This window comes from Argentina silus (assembly GCF_951799395.1).
Source record: "Argentina silus genome assembly, chromosome: 7".
Classification (NCBI taxonomy): domain Eukaryota; kingdom Metazoa; phylum Chordata; class Actinopteri; order Argentiniformes; family Argentinidae; genus Argentina; species Argentina silus.
Genome location: NC_139661.1, coordinates 6,123,964 through 6,141,522, shown reverse-complemented (window position 1 = coordinate 6,141,522; position 17,559 = coordinate 6,123,964). Strand labels below are relative to the sequence as shown.

At 43.8% G+C, this 17,559-nt stretch overlaps 1 protein-coding gene across 1 annotated transcript in view; it reads right to left on the bottom strand.

Moving 5' to 3' along the window:
- The window catches only part of dapk1 (death-associated protein kinase 1), a 66,156-nt gene continuing 48,597 nt past the window's right edge, over positions 1–17,559 (bottom strand). The window contains exons 19-26 of the mRNA XM_083674135.1: positions 15,610–15,687; positions 14,429–14,645; positions 11,567–11,752; positions 11,218–11,415; positions 9,309–9,447; positions 6,442–6,562; positions 5,871–6,059; positions 1–5,035 (exon numbers count right to left, since the gene is read on the bottom strand). Of these exons, the coding sequence (XP_083530261.1) occupies positions 3,704–5,035; positions 5,871–6,059; positions 6,442–6,562; positions 9,309–9,447; positions 11,218–11,415; positions 11,567–11,752; positions 14,429–14,645; positions 15,610–15,687 (2,460 nt within the window). The 3' untranslated portion in view covers positions 1–3,703. The remainder of the gene's footprint in view (positions 5,036–5,870; positions 6,060–6,441; positions 6,563–9,308; positions 9,448–11,217; positions 11,416–11,566; positions 11,753–14,428; positions 14,646–15,609; positions 15,688–17,559) is intronic.

The following is a 17,559-nucleotide window of genomic DNA, read 5'->3' as shown; positions in this document are numbered from 1 at the left end:
TCAGGTAAAGAATTTATTATAAAAATGTACTACACTATAAAGTTTCAGGAAGTATTAAGGACATGGCATTCCTTGACATGCTGCAAGAATGTGATATAAATAGAAACAAAAGGTCTTGTGCAAAGAGATGACTGTACAAAGTCTTAAATACACCTGTTTCCTTTCCCTCCGATGTACCAAGACATCCAAGAATAGAAGAAAGACCACTCCCCGTCAGAATTATTGAAAAAAAACAAAAACAAATGTAAGGTAAGAGATTTGTAAAAGCTCAATAATACATGACATGTGATTCCCGGTTAACAAAAAAAAAAACAGATGTGCCTTTTTGAATGAGGAAAAAAACCCCAAGACATTATGTTAATTTCCCTTTCAGAAACATAGTTTTTCAGCTTGGCTACAAGGCAACGGTACAGAAAGCTGAGAGGCAGTGTATGTGTGGACAGACACACACACACACACACACACACACACACACACGCACGCACACGCACACACACACACACACATACGCACGCACGCACACGCACACACATGCACACACGCACTTTGTTGTTACCACATTTCATTGCTAACAGTAACCCACCCCAAAACTCCAACAGGGAATGTTGCTCCTGGAGAGAACAGAAGTGACCTCAAAGCCAAGAGAAACATTACCATGCCTAAGGAGTTGGTTGTCACCACCAATGCAAGTGTTTACACCCAATCATCAACACCATGGAAATATAGTACATTCAATTTGTTTCTACAACTTGTTCGGATTATATACAATTCAGTTGAGTCCAACACTGTTTACAAAATGGAGGGTCATTGAAAAGGTAATAGGCAGAGAAGACTGTCAAGGCCTACAGTTATTTACAACATAGTGATGAACATGCTCTCTCTGGTGGCAAATGGCTGCCACCTATCACTCTGTAAGTAATAGGACATTGCCCATAAGACGCCGATCTATGGTCAGAGTTGCCTTATTGCCCCTACGGTCAAAATAAAGATGATCCTAGAACTGTTTACAAACCTGTTCTACCTGCAGCTATTCTGTGTCAACTCCTAACCCATGTACTGGAATTGTAATAAGTAGATTTCAGTTGTCCTAACCCCATTACATGCTTAACTTTGGTGCAGAAATCAATACTTGTTCATACATTTTCCCTTGTTTTACTGACTGAGCTCTTTTGGTTAATGGTCTGTTGAGAGCTAGGTTAGGGAATAGAAAGTATATCTGGAAAACAGAGTAAGAGATGAGTGAGCAAGCAAAAGCTATGCATGGATGAACAACCTGTTAGAATGTCAGAGAGAGCATTGCACTTTTTTGGGACATTAAGCCAAGGCCTGGACTAAATCACACTTTCATTGGAGACTCTCCATTGGAAATACTTTTTAGTCTAGGTCTTAAAGGTCGACTCAGCAATAAGACGTAGCTATGAGATAGCGGGTCGACTACTGGCAGAGATAGTTACACAATTCACTTAGTAGCCTTTGGGTAACGCGGCATTGTTGCATTGTTGTGCTTGTGTGCTGACGGAATCACTAGCAAGTATAATGTCTTGCTTGGGTGAATCTGTAACATCGCTAAAGTCATCAAGTCAACTTCCAGTAGTGACATCATAGCGCTGAGTATAGCTTTAATCTCGGTCCAGGAAAACAGTCTCTAACTAAGGTTGTGCATGTCACAACACTGCTGGAGAAGTGTTTTATTTGTGAGTCAAGACATTTAATTGACTATTAGGATCATTATAATGGTAACATTAGGTTAGCCATTACCCAATCTACACAAATGGATAACATGGATTTAGGTGTAATCAATACCATTTCAGATAAATTACTGGATGAAGTACTGTACCTCAGCAGTTGAACTCTTGTAAAGTGATGTACCATTACAACTTCCCTGATAGCAACATGTAATATTCATGTCCTATCAAAATGTGATATCTACCAATTCATCATCTCATTCTTAAAAATGTTGTTAGATTTTTGTTCCATTGTCTTGATATCTATTGATATTTGCAGCTCTCATCTTCTCCTATCATAAAATATGTTGGTAACATGTTCTTTTACAGTCCTATTATCACTGGTATTTATGTGGTATTTACCATGGTATAATATTACGTGGAAATGATAAGTAATTCAAAAGGTAATTCAAAGTAATTAATGTAATTACACTGTTACCACCATGTAGATTATATGTAAATGCCTGATAATCAGGAGTAAAATAAAGCTTTACCCATATTTCTTCCTATTCTATGTTTTTACACTAGGGCTTGCCTGCATGTGTAAACATCTTAAGGTATAGTTCTCAAACAGTATTTCATATACACAAGAATGATTTTTCTCCTTTAGAATTTAGCATTTAAAGTAATTACAGATTTGAGCTAGTCAGAATAAGGGAATGCTGTCTGGATGAACTCTGGCCTTTTCTACCATCAGGAAGATCCAAGAGAGGACAATACCTTCAATCACTTTTACTTCACAACTTTCTGACTGCAAAGTTGTTACCTGACCTGTTGGCCAGACTTTTCCTAGATTTAATTTGCATGTAAATAATAATAATCATATATGTATGTTTCCTTTCAAGGGGGAATCTGGGATTGGTACAATTAACTTTACAATGAATGATATATAAGCATTGATTCTCAAATAATATAACTTATAAATGCCACATGAGTTTAGTTGAACTCGTACCCCATCATAACTTAAAATATAAGCTTGTTTTAATGTACGTTGTAACAAACTGTATAGCTTAAAAACATGGTTAATCTATATTTTTGATTCAGTTCTTGCATCCATAGCCTGTTTATGAATTTGAGAGTCGGTATATTTCTCCAACCCCATCCCTCAGTGGTTTACTCAAAAGTAACAGGGTGACAGCTTTGTTATTGTTTGAATCCCAGATTGCCCCTTTAAAACACCAAGGCACAGTTCCTATTACTCTGTTTTGTCACCTGCCATGTAGTAATGTGCAGGACTAGGAGAGTATTACTTTTGATAGAACCTTTGTGCTTTTAAGGGGAGGTAGAAGGCATGCCCATTCCGAAAAGATGGTTCACTAGCGATAGCTCACCACTGCAAAGGCACTCTTTTAAAAATGTTCTCCTCTTGGTACTTGTCAAGCATAAAACTGACATGGTTCCATCATGGTTAAGAAGTGAGCAAGACTAAGCTGTAAATAGAACCATTAGTTTCAAAACATCGTCCCAAATTGATACAGTTGTCCTCAAGAGTGCAGAGGAGAGGTTTTAGTTTTCAATTCTTTCATACACAAGTTGTAATGGAATTGTGATATAGTCACCAGCAGCGAAACAGATTAAGGGAAGAAAAAAAAAAAAAAGACTGACTCTTACATGGTGAAACAAAATATTCACTTCAGGACAGCCTTCCTCTTTGGAGCTCAGGACAACCAGCTGATTTAAAACATTCATATGGAGGGGGAGGGGAGGGCAGCAATGGGAAAGTGTACAAAGCACAATCACAGCTCAACAAGGTGATCTAAGGGGGGATGGGGGGGTGAACATTCCCCCTTTAAAAGATTGCACTTAATATTCGTGAACACCTAGTAAGCTCACACAGAGGACGAATTTGGCCTTAAACACTGATCTAAGGTCAGTTTTGAATCCTCCCTGTAATGCTTAAGGTTAGAATTTGACGAGGGGTAAGCTGACCCCAGATCTGTACCTAAGGGCCAACTTCTCCCCAGAACGTGGTAATTGTTTCATCGGGATATGACAGAGCTGATAGAATTGTAGGAGGTGCCCCCGTTGCAGGTGTGGGCATAGCCAGCTTCCGTAGGACCGCCCACCACCGCTTCCATGTTGACCCTGAAGACGGGCGAGGCTTTGAGGAGGAAGTCGGCGGCGTCGCGGCGCCCTAGCTCACGGAGCTTCGCTGTGAGGATGCCCACTGTGCTCTCGGGCTGCCCACTCCACTCCTGTAGCAGAGCTGCCGTGGGGCTGGGCAGGGCCGGGGCAGGCTCAGAGTCCAAGTCTGAGGAGTCCCCCCCCTTTGGAGTTCCGTTAGCAGGGGTCCCGTTGGGGATCCCGCCGCTATGCTTAGCCACTAGCTCAGTGAGCCCCAAGTTCATAGCCAGCAGACACCAGTCTTTACCCAGGGCGTCGGGAGGGTCCAGCATCCGACACAACTTCCTCCTGGCCAGGAGACCCACGTCTGAGATGTGGATGTCTGTTCCCAGGCTCCCCTGCTGGTAGACCTCGGCGCAGCCGAAGGACAGGATGCTGCTGAAGCTCTCGCGGTACCCGCCCATGGTGTTGGTGAGCGAGGACTCACGCTGGGCCTGGGCACGGAGAAAGTCTTTGGGCTGGTAGATCATGATGGGCCCGTGGTGCTCGCGCAGCTGCTGCGGGCTCAGGTAGTACTTGGCCGTGAGTAGGCCTGGCAGCGTGGACGCCAGGAGGTTGTCGGTGATGCTGCAGATGGTGTCCAACAGGGTGTAGCACTTGGCCCGCTCCGAGTCATGCCCACGCACCTGCACCTCCACTCCCTGCCCGTGGTTGACCAGCAGGACCATGGCCTCGGCGCCACCCTGGCTCACTTTGGCGCCGTTGGTCCACAGGCGGATGTCCCCGTCTGGCTGCTCCTCACCGCCCTCCTCCTCGGGCTTCTGCTGGTGGCTCCAGCGGCACAGGTTGACCTGCAGCTTGTGGAAGAGGCCGCAGGGGAAGGGTGTAAGGTGCTCAATGGGCACCAGCCTCACTCCTCCGTAGATCATGGTCTCCTCCCCCTCTTCCTCCTCCTCCGTCCAAGATCGGTGGAGGCCGTTGGTCTTGATGAGGGCAGGAACGTCCACCATGGTGGGGTTTGTGAGGTCGCGGGCACACACGTCCATGGCGTCGAGGATCTGAAGCAGCTCATCCACGTCACTCTCTGGGGCCAGCGCCTGCACTTCCTCCAGCCTGTAGCGCCCCCTGTAGTGGTGGATGGCCTTGGGCGTCTCAATGGACAGTAGCTTGGCCAGCACTGAGGCACAGAGCCAGCGGGGGTCCAGCAGCACCACATCCTGCACCGTCTCACTCTGCATGATGTTGATCTGAGAGAGGTGAGGGAGAGGGAGAAATGCAAAGGGAGAGAGAGGAGGAGGGTGAAGGCAGAGGGCGAAAGAGAGCAAAAGAGGGGAAAAAATAGGGAGAGAGAGAGAATTGGCAAGGGAAGAAGAGGGGAGAGAGAGCAAGAGGGGAGGAGAAGAGAGATAGAGGGGACAAGAATAAAGAGAAGGGGGAGGGAATGTGATATGGGGCGAGAGAGGGTTGGCAATGCATAAAAAGGAGAGAGAGACAAGGGAAGAAATATGAGGGGGAGAAAGAGGGAGAGAAAATGGTAAGGGAGGAACCAAGAGAGGGGAGAGGAAAAATGTGTAAGGAGAGCAAATTCTTTTGGCAAATACCGCCTTACATTATCTTTATGATCATACACTCAGCTTAACAAACGGTATGTCAACTATGACAAGTACATTCTTGAAATATCAACAATCTATCATGACAATAACACAGAATACAGAAACTAAGCAACGATTGCCCAAGAGCGAGGGCAAGGGGTTTAGAAATCTTAACAGGCCAGTTCGACAACTCTCAGAGCAGAGACATGTTCACACACAACCGGAGTACAACATGTTCTCAACAGTCACTAGGAATCATTATATCAATAAACTGACCAGACAGTGACACTTAGTGGCAGTATGTGTAAACGCATCACTCCCCATACACATACACACAACTTCAGAAAACCTGCGTGCATGTACATGACACTCAGATGCGCGCGCACGCGCGCACACACACACACACACTTACTTGCATATCGTTTATACAAACAAGTATCATAACAGCTCATACAGGACTGGGCGCACGTGAGTGCGTACACACACACACCTCTCCCATGCTGTGCAGCTGCTGGGCCAGTCCTCTGAGGTGTTCTTCGCTGACCAAGGGGTTGATCTGCTCCTGGATGTCCAGGACAAACTGCTGCCAGGACATAAGCTGATTGGGCCCGTTCAGCTTCCTCCAGGAGGGCAGCGTGGCCACCAGACGCTCCGACAGCAATGTCATGGGACTACACGTCTGGAACACAACGGAGAGAGAGAGACGGATGAGTTTGAGGCAGGGAGAGGGAGACGTTAGACAGCCGAAGAGGGGAAGGGACAGGAAACAAAGGAGAGAGAGAAAGAGGGGGGACAAAGAAAAAGTTAAAGAGCGAGGACAGAGAGGGGGGGAGATGGAGAGGAAGAGTGGGAGAGAGGGACAGCAGGGGAGCAAGAGTGAACAAGTGAGATTCGCTATGTTTCAGAAAGAAATACAGAGAGGGAGAGTGAGAGAGAACAAGTGCAAGAACAAGTGCAATGAAGCTGTGTTGCGAGGCAGACAGGGGAGAACAGAAACATATTTGAGAGAGTTCACTCAGAGTGGGAGAGAGAGAGAGAGTGTGTGTGCGCTCAGATCTTACAGAGATGATGGCACTGCGAAGCTCTTGGAGGTGACTCCTGAGCATCTTCATGTCTTTGGAGTTGGAGGCACCTGTGTCCATTATATATAGTTTCTCAGATATCTGCAGATCGTTCCCGAACCTGCAAACAAAAGTGATCACCAATGATCAGCCAATGAATGACCAAGTCCACCGAAACTACCAATACTTCTGGAACGGATCGGTAAGTTTACACATTTGTCTATCTACAGTACTTCAGTGCTTCTCATTCTTGGTGCGCAGACACCAAGAAAGAGAAGCCCAGCATTAATACATGATTCACTTTAGCAACTAATCATCAGGCCCTTGGTTAGATGAACTAGGTGTGTTATTATAACCTAGGCTCCCAGCCTTTCTTCTGACCCTGTTCGGAAAGCCTGGGGAAGTTGACTCCGAACCAGTCAATAGCTCAAAACGGAACAGCCAATCATTCACTGGTCCCCACGTGGCTAACAACGTGTTCTAACAACCAAATTACAATTCCAGGAAAAAATTAAAACACTTCAGAAATGTTCATTTTAAAAGTATATAGCTTGCTAGCAATGTCATCTAAGTTGATTGGCTAATACTAACACTATGCAAAATGTAACTACCTGCTTCAGAAATGAATTGCATATTTGTAAGTTGTCCTGCATGACGGAGATAATGTCGTTTTAATGATAATTAGACTAGCTTGCTTGCTCGCGAGTACCAAGTACCAACAACAAAATTACAGCGTGAAGGTGGCAAGTCCTACTGACCTACTTCATAGTTTTTTTAACGGATATATAACATAAAAAGTAAGTGTTGTTTAATCGTGGTTTCATAATTAAAACAGTGCCTACCTGAGTGATATCATTCACCGTAATGTGGTGGAAAATCCCAGAATGATGTGACAGAAAGTTCAGTGATAGCCTTTCTAAGAAATCACTTTCGAATAATGGCTAATAGGATCCAGATGTTGTTATTGGGACAGGAGTGAGAAAAACAAGTCATAATGATGATGTTTTTGCTAAAGTCACAAGGATGTGGAAACAATGATGTTTTGATCCAATTCTTATAAGCCAATGGGTTTTGGGCCAAAGGGTGGATATTGTACACATGTTTATGCCAAAAGAAATGATACGGCATTTCTTTCAGGTATATAAAGGGCAGACGTGACAATTATTCTTTGGAAAAAACCTCTGCAGAGACCCCAGTTTGTTTGTGCAAATATTATTATCTGCATTAACAAAACTGTATAACTCTTTGAATAACTCTCCTCATTTGTCCGCTTCCACTCTACCATAGTAACCAAACTGGGGCTGGGGATGCAGTGCTTTTCATGACAAGTTGTGTTCTGAATGTCGGAAGATAGGACGTTGATTGATTGAGACAAAACCATTTGGAAGGTTTTTTTTTGTGGATACTACTATACATTTCCCTCTTTATATTTACATATATACAATTAACACCAGCCAAAAAAGAGCACTTTTTGACTCTGAGGGTAAAAAGGCAGGGGCTCAAGGCAGGGGCTATTTGTGCACGTGCCTGTTTCAAAAACATCACTTCTGCTCAAAGGAAATCAGAATGTGACCTCTAGTAGCCAGTGCTCCATTCAAACGAAATCGATATAATAAAAAACAATTTCTCCAGAAGGCATGAGAACAACGTGATTTGGAGGTATGGCTACGTGAGATTAGGTGTGTAGTTAGTACGGGTGGGGCTGTACAATGAGGTCAGTCCTCCTGAATCCCATTCTCCTTTAGTATCCGTTATGTTTTTATTTGGGGATATACAGTGGATTCGAATCAGAAGGGTAACTGAGCTGCAGACATAGATTCTCGCAGAGAGGTCAGAGGTCTGCCTGGCCCGAAGGTCTGGCTGACCTGCCCGTGGGAGTTTGGCAACAATTTTATTATTTTGCAGAAACTCCTCTTACCAATGGTCTATGCACCTGCCCACTCAGGGGTAAACAGGGCTAGGGGGCTTGTGAATTACATCTGGAACAACAGTATGCCTGTGTGACAGGATGTCCTCTGGCCAAGGGACTGTGTCTAGGTCGGGGGAGCTGAATGGTTCCCGGGCCCACACAGCCCCTGGTGCTAGGCATGTGGCTCCTTCCTCCAAGACCCCCACGACGGGACGGGGGAGGTCCCAGCGGAGGTAGAAGCAGAGCGACGACCATGTCCTGGTGTGTCCTGGCATGACTTCTGGGTGGTCGGGCCGGTCCCCCGTGCCGCTGCCGTCAGAGGTGCCTGCAGCGTCTTGGGGATCTTATAGAGGTGAAGTATAGAGGGGGGCTCCATAGTCACCACCTGTGCAGCGCAAGGCATGCAAGGTTGGTGAAAGGCCTCCGCTCCCCTCTTCCTGGATTTGATCCTGGTCTGTATGTTGCCCATGACCTGCCTGAACAGTCCTGAGGTTTAGTTTTGTTGAGCCAGAGAGCTCTCTGGCCAACCACCGCATGCCCCATCACTTTGCCGGTAGCCTCAGCACTGGTCGAGTGGTCAGAAAGGAGGCAGAGCTCCATTACTTTCTTGCCCTTGACCGTAGCCCCTAGGAACAAGGAGTCACACAGCTCCTTAGCCTACACTGCCGATTGTGGATTTACCTGAAAAGTTCAGATTGCCAGGTATACCACGTGACACCCCATTTTCACCCTTCTGGAGGGGGTCTTTAACTAGACAAACCACTTTGAGACTTTGTGAAAAGAGCCATATCAATTAGATTTAAATTATTTAAAATAATTTCAAATATTTTGCTGTGCTTGATTGAGTTTGCCTGGCACAATGGTGCTAATGGAATAGTCTCAAGGCAGGCAAACATTTTTAAAAACTATTTAGACCCAGGCCTGATATCAATCCAACCCAGACCAACTGGCTGTGTACCTGTTTCGGACTTCCTTGAGCAGTGACCTCTCCTTGTCATAGCAGAACTCTCCTCCGAAGGCACGCGGCAGGTTGGCGATGTCAGCGTGGGTGGCTACCAGGACCACCTGCAGGGGGCTCTTGATCCTGCCTCCGAAGGCTGGGGGGCACAGGCAGCAAGGTATCTTAGGTCAGCTGACTCACTCTTACAGTGATTACACTCCAAGTCGCCAACTGTACATTTTAGACGAGCTGTGCAAATGTGCAGATTACTATATCATATTGATAGGGTTTCCTCAGACATGAAACACTTCTCCAGGTGTTGTGAGATCTGATCATCTGCACAGCACGACTGTAATGTAGACTGCTTCTTTGAAGTTCCTCTCACGTCATGACAGCCAAACCTTTTGTAGTTGGCGTTACCAGACTACCATTAATCTTGCAGTTGCTCTGAGGAGGTCTGCAGATCATTTACATTTTGACACTTGATATAGTACAGTGCATAATACAATGACATGCACTGTCTGCACATTTCTTATTTCACAGTCCTGTTTCAGTGGTTGCTTTCTTACTAACTTCAAATGATTCAATTAATAACATCCTAGTATCAAATTTTACATAATAGTGCTGAAGAAACCAAAAAGTAAATACATTTGAATTACCCAATTGCCTATGGCCAAGCTAGTAAATACCAGGGAAACAGTGGACTGTAAAATAAAGTGTAACCCACAATACTGTATCTGCAGTCTATATGTCTAATGCATTTATTCCACTATCTACTCTATGGATAGACGCAAGCATACTTACACAGACAATGACACCTCTTTTAAGAGAAAGAGAAGGCAAGCCAAAGTATGAGAGATTATCGGAGAGATGAGAGGTAAGGATGGCAGGATGGGAGGAAACTGGGACAAGACAAAACACAGATGGCATGCCTGGTGGGCAGTGTTGCACTTCAGTATGATATACAATATTATTATATGTATTATTATTATTATCATATTATGTTCATATTATTCGATACTATTGTTTTAGATGCATTACAATGGGAAAACTACATCAAGAGCACCTAAAGTAAGAAAATAAACTACTTTGACCTTGGTCTGACAAAGTGAAAGAGAAAGATGATTCTTCAGATGGGAATGTTCATTGAAGAGAACTGTACAACAATACCATACTGTATGCACATACACTCACTGGGAACTTTATTAGGAACACCTGTACACCTTCTCATGGTGGAGGTGGTGTAATGGTGTGGGGAATGTTTTTTTGGCACACTTTGGGCCTGTTAATACCAATCAATCATCACTTGAATGCCGCAGCCTATTTGAGTATTGTTGCTGACCATGTGCATCCCTTCATGGCCACAATTTGCCCATCTTCTAATGGCTACTTCCAACATGATAATGCACCATGTCACAAAGCAAAAGTCGTCTCAAACTGGTTTCATGAACATGACAATGAGTTCAGTGTTGTTCAGTGACCTTCCCAGTCATCGGATCTGAATCCAATAGAACCCTAACCTATGGGATGTGGTAGAACGGGAGATTCACAGCTTGAAAGTGCACCAGAAAAATCTGCAGGAATTGCGTGATGCAATTATGTCATCATGGACCAGAATCTCAAAGGAATGTTTCCAACATCTTGTGGAATCAATGCCACGAAGAATTGAGGCTGTTTTGAGAGCAAAGGGAAGCCTTACCCAGTATTAGTATAGTGTTCCTAATAAAGTGCTCTGTGAGTGTACATGTATACAGACTGAGAGACAGACAGAGACACAGGCAGACAGGCAGACAGACAGACAGACAGACAGACAGACAGACAGGCAGACAGACAGACAGACAGACAGGCAGACAGACAGACAGACAGGCAGACAGACAGACGGGCAGATTCTCCAGCGAGGCCGGCAGTAGGTAGGGCAGGGACTGACCGATGGAGTCCTGGGGCAGGGTGAGGGACTTGAGCACGTTGAGCCAGTAGGTGATGTGGTTGAGCTGCGTCTCGTACGGCTCCTCCAGGCTGAACAGCACCAGGTGGAGCGACGTCACGTCGTTGGCTGCAAAGTAGTCGTAGGAGCAGTAGTAGACCGGGTTTCCAGAAAACTCCCACACACTGAAATCCCCCACGCCTGGAGAGAGGGGGAGAAAGCATAGGAAATCTGTCATTTATTATACAGAATCGACAAAGCTAGAGCTTGTATATTCTAGAGATATGCCACTACATTGATTAACTATTGCTTTTGTGTCAGACGGGGAAGATGACATATCCCGCTCACTCACCGTTGATGTTTGTGTTCTGGATGTCGATGGCCTTTGTGGCCTGCTCATCGGCTGAGGACAGGGCACTGTGCATGGGGGAGAACACCTCTAGCATCCCCTTGGTCAGGCTGGGCTCAAACATCATGCTGCGGCTCCGCACACTCACGTTCTCACAGCCCGGGTACAGGTTGGAGATGCTCACTGACACTGGGGTGACACACACACATACAGTAAATAGAGGCATGCACGCACGCACGCACACAAAGTCCTTTAGAGAAATGTCACTTGTACACACAAATTGTATTGATCCACTACAGCCAATTCAACCGCATTATGAACAAATAGTAGCTGTGGGAAGATACAATAAGTCAATATAGGGATACTGTAAACAGTGCCCTGCATAAGAAATGGGACAGTGAAGCATGTTTTCTTTTGGCTCTACATTTCAGAAGTTTGGATTTTAAATCAAACAACTACTGTTGGGTTAAAGTAGAGATTCTCTACTTTTTTTTTATTTGATGGTATTTATGTACATATTGCTTTCACCATTCAGAAATTACAACACTTTTTATGAATAGTCCTCCTATTTCAGGGTACCTAAAAGTGATGGGACACTTGGGCAGGTGTTTCTGGTTCGTTAGATGTGTTCCATCACATAATTTGTGCAGTCATAAGAGAGCTTGCCTTTGTGTTGACAATTCTTCACTGTTCCATTACTTACGCAGAGCACTGTACGTAGAAATAGAACCACACTTGTATTGCCCATTCTCAACACCTTAGTTGAGAGGATATATTTTGAATCAAAGGGTGGTGCTGTTCCCTCATAAATACTTTCAGGCGTCCACTTGAAAAATCCCTTGTGTGACTAAAACAAGTACTGTATGCATTGTTGCTTTGCCAGGAAATAGTGTAAACTCTAGACATTTCCAAGAAGCATATTGTCTTCCTCTGTGAAGAGACATCCAAAACCTGATGCTGTCCGTCAACTCCACAGAACTCACAATGACATCTCAATGACAAGGAAGCGTCAAACGCAGACATTTCCCCCTCACACAGGAGAAAACAGCCACAGACCAGGGGAGGCTGGTGGAGGTAGAAATCGGAGGACGGGGTCATTGTAATGCATGGAATGGAATGAGGAATGGTATCAAACACGGATACCATTCCTCATTCCATTCTGTAGGGGGAGACATCAATTAACCTATAAAGGCCCTACAATTCCATGCATTACAATGAGCATGTCCTACGATTTCTACCTCCACCAACCTCCACTGCTACAGACAGTTAGATCCTGGAGAAGGACCTCTCTCTCTAATGCACCAGTCAGAAACCATTATGTGGTACTCAGAGAGGATAATGGCTGAGACCTGACCTCTACCATAGATAATGAGGAAGTTACAGATAACAGAATGGACCTGGTCATTCACACTGATGGTGTGAATGTGTGTGTGTGTGTGTGTGTGTGTGTGTGTGTGGTGTGAGTGTGTGGTGTGTGTGGTGTGAGTGTGTGTGTGTGTGTGTGTGTGTGTGAGGAAGAGAGAGAGAGAAAAAAAGTTTTTGTCTGTGTGTGTGATCCTTTTTCCAAGTAAATGTTTGTCACACTGAGCATGTTTGAGACACTTGACACAGCACAAATTCTTCCCCAGAATCTTTACTTCCTGCAAATGCTTTTCTGAGTACAGACAGAGAGAAGAGTAGTATTGACTGCTCTTCTTTTAAAGACAGTGATGGGATCACTGATCCTTTTATGTCCCATTCATTACAATGATTCCATCTAAAAATGGCTAGCCAACTTGTACTCCTTGATAGTTAGCCAGCTAGTAAATTTGTTATCTGGTTAGGAAGGTTTACCTAGGCTTAAATTAGGCGTGGGAGAGAATCATTCAGAGAATTCCCCCAAAACAGAATTGCATTCATGAATACAGAAAATAACCATTCCAAATCGTCAGCTTGCTGGCATTCGGACAAATAATCCATGTGACTAGTTACCTTATCACAATACATGATACTCATTTTGAGACAGGCGTCATCGTTATGATTGCTAGCAAAAGAGAGTCATCTTGGAAACAGATTAACGGTAAATTCCAATAAATTACTAAATGTACATTACCATCAATCTTAGTAAACATTGGGCCAAATCAAAACATATTTACCGTTTGTTAGCAACCGCTCAGATTTACTTTTGCTAGCAATCACAACAGTGACGTTTGTCTCCAAAAAGTTGAGTGTCTCCAGTTATGTTTACATTTTGCAGTTTGTGATGTACGGACTTCATAGCATGTTAAAAAAAAAACTGGCATTGGAACTTAATAGCTAGTTGTGTACATGTTATACTATATAGGCACAATAGGCCTATATGATGACATTCTCCATTGAATATGCTTTTTAGTCTAGGATTAGGTTTAATCCAGGACTGGAAAATAGGGAAATGTCCCAGACAGAGTTACATTTAAATCAGCCCTAATTCTACTTCAAGTAATCCAGAATAAAACTGGATTTCTGAATCATGATTTAGCTTCTGAGGATTTAGTTATAGATGATATGATGAGGATTAATTAAATGAGTGAGGTTGCTTTAAAAACCAGGAATGGACCACAACATTTTACATCTTTGTCATTGGGAGAGCACTGGGCTGACCTATCCAGTGCCACACTAGCCACCATGATGGACAGTAGCTTTAAAGGGATAGTTTACTCTTTCAGAAGTTTTGCCTTAGGTGCTGTCAGTTCAACCAGAACATTTTAAATCCATAGGGAAGGTATTTTGCAATATTACACACAATTTCTGTGATACTTTTTTTATATAGATTTGTATTTTTTCACAAAATACAGCAAAACAAGGGTTGCAACATTATGTACCTGAGCAGTTTGGAGGTTTGCCTACCTGCGGCTTTAGAGGCCATGGGGGAGTTGGGGTGGCGGGCGGTGTTGGCCATGCGCGGGCGCCTCCTTCTGAAGAAGCTGCGCAGAATGCCACACTTGAGGGACTCCAGCAGGGTGCTCTTGCCCGCCCCAGAGTGGCCGAACAGCTTGAGCTTCACCCTGGGCTGAGGCGTCAGGGTGGGCCTCAGTTGTAGGATGTAGCTGCCTTTGTGGGTGTCCTGCCCGACCAAATAAATTACGAGACACAATAAGATATGTCCAATTTTGAATCTCAATAGTATCCCATCATTATTTTGCGAGTCAAATTTATTTATTTTTTTGCAGCAAAAAGCAAATTCCGGGATTTTGATTAGTATATCTTAGTGAAATTCTGTACTACTATTTTCATCATCTGTACTGTTGCAATGTGGCGTTTTATGATGAATATAACATTATGCCAAGTGCATTGTTTTTCAATAGCTCCCCGTTTTAGTGACTGGAAAGCTTCAAGATGCTAATCACTGTGCAAACAAAGCACAATCTCTTCTCAGGTAACACTTGCAATGGATGCAATGGAACCAATGGAATAGTTAAAAAATTAGCACTCTTAGGCAGATTCAAGCAAACGCTATTTGTATTTGAAATTATTCCATGCTGAAGCAAGTCTGGTTCATATGACACCCTGACACACTTGGGGGGGTTCAGCCCTGTGACAGAGAGCTATGGGACCTTATGGAAGGTGGAACCCATGCATCATTCATCAGGGCAATCATTCATATTCTATTTCTAAAATGTGGGCCATATAGTGTACGTTCGCCTGTGTAAGGCTGCACATCAGTGAGAGGTTAAAAACAAGACGTTACTTAGAGGAAAATACCAAACACTTTGAAGAACGCACTCGTCAAACTGTAAGAAGAGAGTTGCGGCGGTTCTCAAATTAGCCAAGCATATGGAGGCTGTGATGCTTTTCACAGTTGCAGTTTTCACACTTTCACACTGTACTCTGCAGGTTGTCTTGGAGAGGAAGATTTAAATTAATTTAATCATGGGATCTCTTTCTATGAGTCTTATGTAATGTGTTCAGTCGTGGACAGGGTATTGAATTCAAGTTGGTTGGTAATACATGCTAGGCTAAAATTTCAGCGGAATGTTACTACATCTAAAATAGTGTGTGTGTGTGTGTGTGTGTGTGTGTATGCATACCTTCTTGAGCTTGCCCAACAACACAGCGATGTGCTCCTGTTGCTCAATGGTAGCCAGCTCCTCAGCAGTCTTTCCATCCTGTGGAGACAGAGAGAGAGAGAGAGAGAGAGAGAGTGAGAGAGAGAGAGAGCTTCAGCATTGGATACTTGTCATGTCATGTCTATTGTATTGAATTGAACTGCATTGACAGAGAGAGGAAGGCAGAGAAGGGAGAGAAAGAGAGAGACAGGGATGAAACAACTGCAGAGAAAGAGCATGACAGCAAGTATGGCAATGTACCAGAGCTTTCCAGGTAGCCTATCTATCTGTTCCTCACACGCACACACACTAACACCCGTCACACACACACCCTAACACCCAATTAGGAGTAAATAAAGGCACCTAGCGAGGCTGAAGCACCTCTATCTGCTCTGCATTAGTACTTCATTCCTCTCCTCTGGCTCTCTGTAATGGCCTGATAGAAGGAATAGCCACACCAGTGGGGCTTTAGAGCTCAATCGGCTCAGGAGACGAGATATTGACTTTCACCTGAGCACCACTCCTACTATTGCGGGGAGTGTGTGAGTGTGCGTGTGAAGGGTCTAGTAGTGAAGACGAAGTATTACTGAACCAGTAGGAAAGATGAAATTAATGAATGGGGACATTTGAGGTGGTGAGTTGAACCTAGGTGCCAAATGCCTTGTTCTTGTTCAGACACATTATGTGATTAAGGAGGGGGAGAGGGAGGGGGGGCTTGGTAATTATTCCTCTGTCGAGTGTCTGCTCCATTTAACAGGATGCAGTTAACAGTTACAGTTTTCTCAAGTTGATAGTGTGATTGGTGTGCACACATTGCACGCACACACCTTCTCTAAAATTGGTTATTTCTCAGACATCCTTATCTTCAAATTTTTCTCAGTCTCTCTTTTTTTTCTCTCAACCAGTAACATTATTGCAGTAACATTATTCATGACATGACAAAATGAATCCCTCTCTCTCTGTTTTAGTTTCTCAAATGTTTTTCGTCACCAATTGGTTACTACAAAATGGATGCTCCACCAGAAATCAAAAATAAAGATAGCTCAATAGTGTTGAAGGACAACTGGTGATGTTATGACGTAAAAGGTGAAATCCAGATGCTCTGTTCTTCTTGAGCCATGGTGAAACAAGGCAAGTTATTACTGAGGTAAAAAAAAAAAAAGCAGAGACAAAACACCAACTGATGCCTGAAAATTCCTTAGGATGGAACATATCACAGAAATGACACAATTACAAATGTTTAATACTCTGAAAAATAACATTGAAAAAGGAACACAGTGTTTTGTGGCTAAAGACATTCCATTGCTTCATGAAAGGTTGCTGACTGTAATGCAGTGTGGAATGAATTATAGATCTCAATACCGGATTTCTTTAATGTACATGCACAGTGCATCAGTGGTCATACAATATTAACACCATAAAACAGTGAGTCACTGAGAAAAGTCAACAGTAAGGCGGTACAGTATTTTAAATGTACATCCTGAAATAAGAAACACTTCAAATGACAGTACTTTTACACATAAACTTAAAAGTAGTAAGACTCTGTGATATGAAAAAGCGGGGTGACTACTGACAGAGATAGTTAGCATAAAGCAAGCAAAGGCTATCACCTTTCACTGCCATACTCATGTTCCGACAGAATCGCTAGAGAGTGAAACATCATGCTTAGGTGAATCTGCAACAACTCTAAGGTCATCGGGCTTCCCGTGGTTACGTCATATCACGGAGTCTACCTTTAAAAGCAGACCAATCCTCAGGTCATGAGTAGGGGCCTTATCTGAAACCCATCTGTGGCACTGTCAATTGTATTTGATTCTTTATGGTTTGATGTAACAATGTGTATTTTGAGGGCTTGGCGTGCGATGGGTCGAAGTGATTTTGGGCCAAAATGAGTTATATATATATATCTTTAGAAAGCTCTTGAGCTCAAGT